General features: G+C 46.1%; 1 protein-coding gene across 1 annotated transcript in view; it reads left to right on the forward strand.

Annotated features, from left to right (window-relative positions):
- Positions 1–7,071: 7,071 nt before the first annotated feature.
- Positions 7,072–12,003, forward strand: part of NPC2 (Niemann-Pick disease, type C2) — a 13,058-nt gene continuing 8,126 nt past the window's right edge. The window contains exon 1 of the mRNA XM_015407745.1: positions 7,072–7,255. Coding sequence (XP_015263231.1) covers positions 7,177–7,255 — 79 coding nt within the window. The 5' untranslated portion in view covers positions 7,072–7,176. The remainder of the gene's footprint in view (positions 7,256–12,003) is intronic.

Below are 12,003 nucleotides of genomic sequence, written 5' to 3' on the forward strand. Positions count from 1 at the left end.
ACCTCTGACACTGTACTCACTATGATGAACAGAGACCTCTATCCATAACATGTGCTACCTCACCATTTGGGGTTGGGGCTGTCCTCGGTCACATACTACCAGTTGTACCAGTTGGTACAGAAGCACCAATTGCTTTTTATTCTAAGACGGTGACCTCAACTGAAAGGAACTATGCTCAGAGATAGAGAGGCATTAGCTACTGTGGCAGGAGTTTTAAAATTTCATAATTATATGTATGGTCGTCCTTTTGAAATCTGAACAGACCACAAGCCACTTCTTGGAATTTTCACCAATGACAAACCAATGCCTCCCATTTTATCTTCCCGTATGCAACACTGGAGTATTATGCTGAATGCTTATTATTATTATTAGGGATGGGCATGAACCAGTTAACTGCAAATGTGGATGCCTTAAGCTGTCTACCTCTGCTAATGCCTGACTGTGCCATTCCTCTGCCAATGGAAGTCCTTATGCTAGAATTCATGCCAGAACCCCCTCTTCAGGCTGCACAGATTGTGTGGATGACAACAAAAGATGCTGTCTTGGCACATGTTCTCAACTGGATATAGAGAGCTTGGCCCACAGAAAAACTGAAGTATTCAGGCCATTTTCATCCCATCAGTATGAACTGTCAGCTCATAACAGTAGTCTATTACCCAGAAGCAGGACGTCGAATCTTACTAACAACTCCTCATGCAGCACACCCAGAGATATGGTGCAAATGAAGGCACTGGCCAGAAGTTATGTGTGGTGGCCTGGACTAGCCACTGATATTGAAAGGGTCGTGAGTGAATGAACATATGTCAAGGTATCCACCACAATCCACCAAAAGCTCCAGTTTTCCCTGGGGAAGTGACGAAGAATCCTTGGTCTTGTCTCCACATAGACTTTGCTAGCTCCTTTCAGGACAAAACCTTCCTAATTATTGTGGATTCCTTTTCAAGATTGCTTGAAGTAGCCATCGTCCCAGTTGTAACCTTGAATGTTGCCATCACAGTTCTCCATCAACTTTTTTTGCAACTCATGGAGTGCCAGGCACAGTCATTTCAGATGATGGTGCTGCTTCCAGCTCTGCAATTTCTCAAGGCTTTGCTAATAAAAATCTAATTAGGGCACTCACAGTGGCACCACATAGACCCCAGGCAACTGGGCAAGCAGAGTGAATCGTACAGACTACAAAAGATGCACTGAAAAAGATAATTTCTAGGGACTGGGCAACCAGATTGGCAAGATTCCTGTTGGCACAATGTGTTACACCCTGCCCTTCAACTGGGTCCCCCCCAGCTGAGTTGCTTATGGGATGTCATCTCAGGTATGCCTAGATCATGTCCACCCTGGTATTGCAAGTGACTTGCAATCTAAGCTGTAGTCTGCTTTGACATCTACGAATCTGCCTACCTTCTCTCCCCAGGAACCAGTATGGGCTCAGAACTATAGAAGTTCACAGTGGGTTCCATCTAAAATAGTGGAAGTCACAGGGCCTTTCTCATATAGAGTGCAGGTCCCAGATGGATTGTTATGGAGACGTCACATCGTCCAACTGAATGGTCACATGGACACTCCAAATTCGTCAATGGAACCTTCTAAGGAAATCAACCCACCAACATCAGGTTCAGAATTAACTGGAGGAGGCCATCCCGCTGATAAGGATCACCCTCCATCACAAGGAAGTGGTGATCTTATTACTGAGCTACCTGTGGAAGAGGTTTCCTCTGCCGAGACTGCAGCTGAATCAAGGCAAAGGGGAAAATGTCCGGCCTGGATGGCTGAATATTCTACCTAGGAGGTAGGGGTGTTGTGTACTACCTCTTTAAGAAGGTATCCCAGTAGGCCTCAGAGCAAGCAGGAGAGTAGGAGGGACTCAGTGCTTCTCTTCTAGGCCTCCCTGCTGCCAGTCTGCAGGAGTGCAGGGCCTCCTAAGAATCTGCAGAACTAGGCCAGGACACCCCTGGCCTAGAGCTCTAGAAACAGGTTAGTTAAGTATTGTTATTCCTTATTTCAATAGACAAGTTACCTGCCCTAAACTTACTGTTAATAAAGAAGGCTTCATCCAAATGGAACTGGATGCTTGTTGTTTGCTTCACTACACAAAAGATGTGTGTCGTATTTCTGCAAAATAGCATAGCAGATACAAGCAACATGCTCCTATCACACGAAACCATGTTTCAATGTACAGGAGGGGAAACAGTATTACATTACTGGATGGGCAGCTCTAACAGCTCTAATGGCCGCGCCCCAGGATAAAAAAGCCCGCCAGAGGAAGTCGCTGGAAGCAAGACCCGTCCCAAGGTGCCAGGAGGTAGACCGCCAAGAACAACACCTGAAGCCCGCTTGAAAAGAGCCAACAAGAGCTGCCTGGGTGCTGGTAGGCAAAAACACTTCCCCAGTTAATGTGGCCCTAGGTAGGAAATTAAATCGTATGTAAATGCTCAGAGACCCTTCGGGGTTCGAGCGGTATATAAACTGAAAAGTAATAATAATAAAAACAGGTGCTTCCCAGAACTTCCTCCAATTTTTGGTTTTCCAGCACCTCCCTGAAGCAACAACCACTTCAATGCACTAAGGGTACTTTTCACATTGAAAAACAGAAATAAGGGGATGTATTAAAAGGAATGACAAGAATGCAGGTATTCTTGTCATTCGTTTTACCAATGGCATATGAAGGGCAAGGCAGGGGGTTCGCTCCACCCCGGGTGCAGCTTGAGGAAGGCCCTTGAAGGAGGGCTCTTGAAGCCAGCATCACGCTGCCTCCAGCTGTCTGTTCTTTTATTTTTAAAATGCAGTTCTGGCTGCAGCCATTAGGGTTGCAGGGAAGTCATAAGAACATAAGAACATAAGAGACGCCAATGTTGGATCAGGCCAAAGGCCCATCCAGTCCAACACTCTGTGTCACACAGTGGCCAGAAATACCAGTGCCATCAGGAGGTCCAGCAGTGGGGCCAGGACATTAGAAGCCCTCCCACTGTTGACCCCCCCAAGCAACAAGAAGACAGAGCATCACTTGCCCCAGAGCCCCTAGCTATACCTTGTGGCTAATAGCCACTGATGGACCTCTGCTCCATATGCTTATCTAATTCCCTTTTGAAGCCATCCATGCTTGTAGCACCCACCACTTCCTGTGGCAGTGAATTCCAAGTGTTAATCACTCTTTGGGTGAAGAATCCCTATTCTGCTTGATGATGGAATGTATTTAATAGTATAGTAGCAAACCTTTGTTAATATTATGAATAGAAGGCAGTGGGTTTGCTGGGCACTGTACATTGCACTGGTTCTGCTGGGCTTCCAACTCCCCCTTGCTTGGACTGTGATTCTGTGCTTGACATCAGCTAGTGCTGCCACAATGGCACTGGGTTGTGCTGGGAACTCTATACATTGGACTGGTTCTGTTGGGCTTGCGAAAATGCCCCTTCAGTTTCTACTGCAGAGATTCTCTGCTTTTACTTTAGTCCTTTGGAAACAATGGAGGATGGGAACACCTTCTTTGGGTGTGTGTGCTTCTTAACATCCAGTCTGGTGAAGATTGTGATCACTATTTTGTGATGCTTTGGCTAGTTTAGTTATTATTTGTTTATTTGATTTATTAATCGCCCTATCCCAGCTTACACTGAGCTCTGGGCGATGTACAAAAGGCAAAATGCCATAAAACAAAATACAAATTTTAAAATATCTGTATACAGTTAATAAGAAATAAAACCATAATAAAAGATCCCAGATGGCGATTTACAATTTTCTGTTCCCATTCTGGACTACCCAGCCATTTGGTGGGAGAGGGAGAGGGAAACATAAGCAAAATATATATATAGGGGGGAGAGGGAAAGGGTGCCAGCCAGTGCAACCAACCATTGCTGCCCTCAACCAAAAGCCTGGCAGGACATCTCTGCCTTCAGGCCCTGCGGAATTGCTAAAGGTCCCACAGGGCCCTGGTGTCATTTGACAGAGAGTTCCACCAGGTTGGGGCCAGACATTCCTGGGGCCGGGGATCACCAGCAAGTTGTTATCAGTGGAGTGCAAGGCTCTCCCGGGGACATAGCTGAGTTAGTAAAAGTTAGTGCAAAAGCAGACTCCTAGCTCTCAAAAATGCCTTGTAGATGTTTGGGATGGTCAGCTCTTGGGCTTCAAAATGGAGGAAAAAACCCTCCTAAGTGCCTGCTTAGAACATGACTGGTGTGATGGATCTTATTTTATTTTTTGGCCATCAAGTCACAGCCAGTTTATGGTGACCTTGCAGGGTTTTCAAGGCAACAGATGTTTGGAGGTGGTTTGCCATTCTCTGCCTCCACATCGGCCCTGCTTAGTTTCTGAGATCTTACAAGATCACGCTGTCCTGGGGCTATCCAGGTCAGGGCTAAGCTGAGAGTAATGTGACTGGCCCAAGGTCACCCAGCAAGCTTCCATGGCATGAGTGGGCATTCGAACCTGGACCTCCCAGACCCTAGCCCAACACTTTAGGCACTACACCATGTTGGCTCTTGTGATGGATTAGCGTGTTGGTATTTGAATCTTTTTTTACAGGCATTATTATATGTGAAGTTAAATACATTTTCCCCTGTCTACCTTTCTTTTCTAGCCATTGAAGTTTGGGTTCAGTGGCACCTTTTATCAGAGAAATTACCCCTTTTAAAGTTAAAAATGGTTGTGTGAGTCTTTTTGGCCAATTCTCTATTTGTACAAATGATGAACTCAACAACATTATGATCACTGTTTCCAAGCGGTGCAGTCTGAGCATAGCGAAAAGCAGTCTAGAATCGGCTAGACTTCCCCTTCTCCAAGACTGGAGCAAACTTGCTTAACAAATCCTACAACCAAAACAGCACAGTGATAGCTGCTACAGTAATTGCCAGCCTGTAGGTCATTTTCTCCAATAGTCTAGCCTTTCTCTCTTCCTTTCCGTTCCTTGCACCCAGCTCATGCAAAGCAGTAGTTAGGGTGTTGCAGCAAGATAAAACAACACGTTTCTCATTCATTGCTGTCTCCCTATTTTTTTTGTGTCCCCCCCTCCCTTTATTTTCACCTCTTGGTCTCAAGACCTTCTCATCCCTATTCTGCTTGATGATGGAACGTATTTAATAGTATAGTAGCAAACCTTTGTTAATATTATGAATAGAAGGCAGTGGGTTTTCTGGGCACTGTACATTGCACTGGTTCTGCTGGGCTTCCAACTCCCCCTTGTTTGTTGTCCCAGCTTTCACTGAGCTCTGGGCGATGTACAAAAGGCAAAATGCCATAAAACAAAATACAAATTTTAAAATATCTGTATACAGTTAATAAGAAATAAAACCATAATAAAAGATCCCAGATGGCGATTTACAATTTTCTGTTCCCATTCTGGACTACCCAGCCATTTGGTGGGAGAGGGAGAGGGAAACATAAGCAAAATATATATATAGGGGGGAGAGGGAAAGGGTGCCAGCCAGTGCAACCAACCATTGCTGCCCTCAACCAAAAGCCTGGCAGGACATCTCTGCCTTACAGGCCCTGCGGAATTGCTCAAGGTCCCACAGGGCCCTGGTGTCATTTGACAGAGTCTTCCACCAGGTTGGGGCCAGACATTCCTGGGGCCAGGGATCACCAGCAAGTTGTTATCAGTGGAGTGCAAGGCTCTCCCGGGGGCATAGCTGAGTTAGTAAAAGTTAGTGCAAAAGCAGACTCCTAGCTCTCAAAAATGCCTTGTAGATGTTTGGGATGGTCAGATCTTGGGCTTCAAAATGGAGGAAAAAACCCTCCTAAGTGCCTGCTTAGAACATGACTGGTGTGATGGATCTTATTTTATTTTTTGGCCATCAAGTCACAGCCACTTTATGGTGGCCTTGCAGGGTTTTCAAGGCAACAGATGTTTGGAGGTGGTTTGCCATTCCCTGCCTCCACATCGGCCCTGCTTAGTTTCTGAGATCTTACAAGATCATGCTGTCCTGGGGCTATCCAGGCCAGGGCTAAGCTGAGAGTAATGTGACTGGCCCAAGGTCACCCAGCAAGCTTCCATGGCATGAGTGGGCATTCGAACCTGGACCTCCCAGACCCTAGCCCAACACTTTAGGCACTACACCATGTTGGCTCTTGTGATGGATTAGCGTGTTGGTATTTGAATCTTTTTTTACAGGCATTATTATATGTGAAGTTAAATACATTTTCCCCTGTCTACCTTTCTTTTCTAGCCATTGAAGTTTGGGTTCAGTGGCACCTTTAAGACCAAACTTTGTTCTGCTGCTTCAGACCAACAGGGCTACCCATGTACCAGGTTCTGGCCATTATTATTATTCATCTTATTTCATTATTATTCCTGAAAATAATTTTGTCATATGGAGGAGGGGCCCTGACCTGGATAGCACTAGCCTAGTCTGATCACCTCAGATCTCAGAAGCTAAGCAGGTAGGAGGCAGGTAAAGGCAAACCACCTCCGAATGTCTCTTGCCTTGAAAACCCTGCCCAGGTTGCCATAATTCAGCTAAGACTTGACGGCAAAAAGAAGAGGGGGTGTCTAAAAATTATCGATTCTGGGCCCCAAATAGGCTAGGTAAGCCACTGCGTTTTAGTGCATCTCAGATATAAATCCTCTGGATTAAAATGGCAACAGTTCTTATGGCATCTTAAAAATCTTATGGCAACAAACAAAATGGCAATAAATCTTATGGTATTTTAAAGGGCAACGCATTAGGTGGGGAGAAGCTTTCGTGAGCTCAGAGCGCGCGCGCGCCCCGCCGCCGCCTGAGGTTTATGTTGGATGCCTTAAGTTTTATCGAATAAGGTGGCCCCTATAGGATTTTGTCACTTCGGAAGCACAGGCGTGGGTTTGCTTCCTATCAATTCCAATGGCTATGAGCGCGGCTTTTCTTAAAAAGAAGCGTCATTCTCTGCTACGCCACCGTATGCCGCGACTACCAAGATTTGGGCTTATACCAGGCCTTTCTTGGCACGGTTCCTAACCGTCTTAAGGCGGCGGCAGCTGGTTTTCTCGCGGCCCCTACAAGCCCTGTCTTTGCCTGCCCACCTTCCAGCCAGCCAGCCAGCCAGTCAGGGCGGCCTTGGAAGGGCAGGCCCGCCCCCCTCAGGTGACTGCGCAGGGGCGGGCCTGGGTTTGGGTGCCTCTCCTGTGACGCCAGCGCCGGGCCACTGGTGCCTACTTTTTCGTGCGGTCGCCGGCTGGTTGCGGGAAGTTTCCAGCTTTTTGCGACCGAGACGATGTGGGCTCTGAAACTGACGCTGCTCTTGGCCGTCGGCTGTGCCGTGATGGCCGATCCCGTGAAGTTCCTGGACTGCGGTGAGTAGACCCTCCAGCCACCTTCTTTCTCAGCCCAGCAGTGGTGTGTTTACTCTACCACAGGCTGTGTAGCGCTGCCTTCATGCACGACGTTCTCCCTCGGGTGGCTGAGAGTTAGTGGGAAACAAGCTTGCTCCACTTTCCAAAGTGCACTCCCCAGCCTAGACAGATGCGCCCGCCCGCCGGATTGGATGCAGCCCGTAGGAGCCCCGCTTTGCAAGGATTTGTACTTGGTTTCCCCCATCCCTATAAAGTTGCAAGGACTCTCCAGTCAGTTGGAAAGTTTGCATAATGGTTCGCGTCAATGTGGTTGGTCCTAATAAAAAGTACTACAGGGATTTCGTTCTGGAGATGGCCAAAAAAGGGCCAGAATTATTAATTTATATTGATAGATGGAAAATTTAGGGCCAATCTCTTAATGACTTTGTTTGCATATGTGTGGTTCAGAGGTCACAGAAGATCATGGTTTAACTGGATCTATTTAAGACATTTTTAGCCTGTGTGCTTCTCTTCAAAAGGACGTACAGGAGGGGGCTGTAGCACAGTGGTTCAGCATCTAGTTTGCGTTAAGAAAGTCCTAGGCTCCATCAAATCCCTGGCATCACCAGCTAATCGGTGGTGTGAAAGCTACCCCCCCCCCGCCTTGAGAACCCCTGGAGAGTTGCTGCTGACCAAAGCAGATGATGCTGACTTCGATAAACCAATGATCTGACTCAATTGTGGGACAGCATCACATGCCCATTAGTAATGGTGTGTGTGTGTGTGGAACAGTGTTCTGCGGGTGGAAGATCCTCGCTTTAATCCTTGGTTTGGGTAGCAGGTGATGTGTCATGTCACCTCTGTTTTGGGCCTATGGAGAGCCACTGCCAATCTGAGTAGACAACACTGACCTTCATAGACCAGTGGCCAGAGACAGCTTGAGGCTGTAGGACACTTTTGTGTCTTCACAGGACTCAGGGAGGGTTTTCACAGTTTTAGACAACCACAGCAAGTGTGTTTGTCTAAAAATTTCACTAACCATGGTTAGAACACAATCTGAAAGCACAGTTAGAGGCGGTTTACTACTTGTATGAACTCTTAACTGTGGTTTCATATGAGGTACAGAAGGGAAACATTCTGTCTTAATCCTGGCTTGTTCCCTGTTGCTGCCTTCGTTGCTGTGCATGTCGGATCTCTGCAAGGGAAGCAGAGGGAAGAGTGAAGGTGGTGAAGCCAGCATTTGTCAAAGCAAACCAGGATTTGCATGATCATCCATGGATCGCAGTTAAAAGAAACCATAGTTTTGCACTCTGTCTGAAGAGAGTCATCACCAGTGTTTGAAACAGCTGAAGAACAATTGTTAGCCTGGGTGATAATTGCTTTCATGTCTGTGCCTCCGAATATCAGTTGCTGGGTGAAAAAAGGACAACTATTGCCTTCATGCTTGTAGGTTTCCCAGGGGCCTCTGGCTGCTCACTGCTGGAAAAGAAATTCTAGTTTAAATGGCGCTTTAGTCTGATCCAACATGGCTGTGCTGAGGGAAAATGAGAGACTGTGGCAGTAGAACTCACTGCTGGGCTATGCAGAGTATGCTTTTGCCCCAAACCCCACAATCCCATCTCAAAGCAGCCCTCTTGAGGCATAGCTTGGCCTGGTTGTGGTAGAAGCCATGGTGGACAGGCAGCAGAGCTGAGCCTTTTCCTCCCTGAAGGTCCTTCACCCCTACTATTTTTTTTCCTATCAGGAGTTACTCCCAGTTGTGTTTCTCTGCTGGGGGAAAACTCTTTTCAGAACAAATGCACTAGTGGGGAGGGGGGGAATTGGCTTCACCTTCCTGCTTACTCATACACTGCATTTTAAAGCTCTCTTCCTGCCTTCCCACACTAGCTACAGTTATTTCTAATTTGGTCCTCCTGCAGTCTTCAACTGCTGCTTGTTAGCTCTGTTTTATTTGCCCTCCATTAAAACATATGGCAATATAATTTTGTTTCCACCCCAGTGAGTCCCTGCAAGTCTTGTAACTGATGTTACTTGAGGGAAGTGACTGGATAATGGGAATGAAGGCTACTTCTGGTGTTAGGGAATCTTTGTATTCCCAGTAAGTCCACATAGGCACTTTGTTGCTCCTGTTTAAATCTTTAGTAGATAACTAGGTGTAAGAAATGGCAGCCAAGAGCAAAGGATAGTTAAGTAATATATAATTAATTATAACCTGCTTTTCTTCTTGGAAGGGACCCATAGCAGCTTATAACATTGTTCTTTCCATCTCCATTTTATACTCACAGCAACACCCATGTGAGGTAGGCTTGGCTGAGAGCATGTGACTGGCCCATGGTCACCCAATGAGCTACCCTGGCAGAGTGAGGATTTGAACCTGGGTCTCCCAGTTCTAGTCTGACACTCTAACCACTACATCACTCTGTTTTTTGAAGACATGTTGTCCTTGTTTGGCTGCTTATACAGAATCTAGCATTTCTTACATTAATCTGTTGCCTGGGATTGGTAGGTGCTTTGCGTAACCATTTGCAGATTGGGACATGTCCTTCTTTCCAATTAAAAAAAAAGCCAACAAAATCAGGATGCCGCTGACATGCTCTGGTTTCTGACATGAAAGTCTGCAGATTTCTCATGCAAGACCTCCTCCAAAATATTGGCTGGTAATGCAGATTAACACACATAATACATGTTTGCTAATTAGGATATCCTCTAATTCCCAGTTCTGAATAACTGGCTAATGCCATTTTATTTCATGCCATTTTCACAAAGCTGTGGAGAACAACATGCAATTTAACAAATCTCTCTTTAATTTTCATTGGCCAGTGTTACGTTATTTTACTGGAAATGCTAGCATAAACAGATCTGGAATTGTCAGTGTCACCTGGCTTGATGTCTTCTAGAAAGCAGTACTCTTAAATGTAGCAGAAAGCATATTAAAATGTATATAAAACGAATGTTTAAAAAGCTGTTCTTCATTGTTGGGCAAGTCATTGGAATGTAATCCAGGGATTCCTTCCTGCCCAGAAATCCTCTTGTCAGAACAGAGGACCAGCATCTGGGTTCAGTATATTCTTAAATAGCTTTGGCGCTTGCCTGCATTAACACCTCCAGTTCAAGGTCATGCTTTGTCATTGGCTACTTGCATCAGGTTGTCTGTGGAAGATTGCAAACTTCTGTAATTCAAATTGTTTCTCAGGGGAGAGAAAAACGGATAGCATGAGGGGCAAATATACCTGTAAACACAAGAAATGGGAGCTCTGGGGTGGGGAACAATGTGATAGGCAGAGTGAAAAACGTTCATTCTTTCACTTTTGTAAATCCCGTATACCTCTTTGCTTCAAGAATTATTTCATACATGATGTTTTCCTGACACAAATAATTTCCATGTGGAACCATCTTTTCATCCCACCCTTTTCCTACAAGCTTAAGTTCATGGGTATTCTAACCTTGTTTATTCTCACAATAGCTGTGGGAGAAGCAGCTGGGGGGGCGCTCAAGATCCCTCAGTAAGTTTCATGGCAGAGATCTGAACCTGGGACTCCCTCTTCTGGAGAGCCAGTTTGGTGTAGTGGTTAAGTGCGCGGACTCTAATCTGGGAGAACTGGGTTTGATCCCCCACTCCTCCACTTGCACCTGGCTGGATGACTTTGGGCAAGCCATAGTTCTGGCAAGAGCTGTCCTTGAAAAAAGAGCAGTTTCTGTCAGAGCTCTCTCAGCCCCACCTACCTCACAGGGTGTCTGTCATGGGGAGGGGAAGGGAAAGGAGTTTGTAAGCCGCTCTGAGACTCCCTTGGGTCGTGAAGGGCAGGGTATAAATCCAATCTCTTCCTCTTCTTAGCATGACTCTATTGCACTGCACTGGCTCTCCACACAATCACATGTAAAGCAGTCTGCTGTTAGCAGAAACTGCCTATATACCTTCTGCTTTTTCTGTGAAATTGGAGAATGACCTTGCGAGTAAACTGTTCCCGTGCCAATGGAGGAGGTGTCTTTTTTATAATGTAGTTGAAGGGTCATCCTTCCCTACTCCCAAGATGGATGCACAGAAACAGGGATACTGCACAGCTCCTAAGAAATGCATCATAGTGGTGTAATGTAGGCAGGGCTGTATTAACCCATGGTCGGGCCCCTAGGCTCTCTGGCACATCAGTCTTTCACCCTACTACACCTGACAGCCTGACCCTGGTACGGTAGGTACCAAACCACCGTACATAGCCCTATATCCATTTTGAGGGTCTCCTGAAGAATTCTATTCACAATTCTTTAAAAATATTTTTATCTGCTATGGTCAGACCTCACCTGGAGTACTGTGCCCAGTTTTGGGCACCACATTTTAGGAAGGACGTTGACAAGCTCGAGCGTGTCCAGAAGGGGGCAACCAGAATGGTGAGAGGGTTGGAATCCAAGTCTTATGAGGAAAGGCTGAAAGAGTTGGGTATGTTTAGCCTGGGAAAGAGAAGACTTAGAGGGGACATGATTGCAGTCTTCAAGTATTTGAAGGGCTGTCATGTAGAAGATGGAGCAGATCTATTCTCTCTTGCTCTGGATTGCAAGACTAGATCTAATGGGTGGAAATTACAAGGGAGTCGTTACCGGCTAAATATCAGGGGAAACTTCCTAACTGTAAGAGTGGTTGAGCAGTGGAACAGTCTGCCTCAGGAGGTGGTGGATGCTCCTTCGCTGGATGTTTTCAAGTGGAGGCTGAATGACCATCTTTCGGGTATGTTGTAGGCAGTGTTCCCTCTAAGCTGAGTTAGTATGAGCTAAGTCAC

This window comes from Gekko japonicus, unplaced genomic scaffold (assembly GCF_001447785.1).
Source record: "Gekko japonicus isolate JY-2015 unplaced genomic scaffold, Gekko_japonicus_V1.1 scaffold2176, whole genome shotgun sequence".
NCBI lineage: Eukaryota > Metazoa > Chordata > Lepidosauria > Squamata > Gekkonidae > Gekko > Gekko japonicus.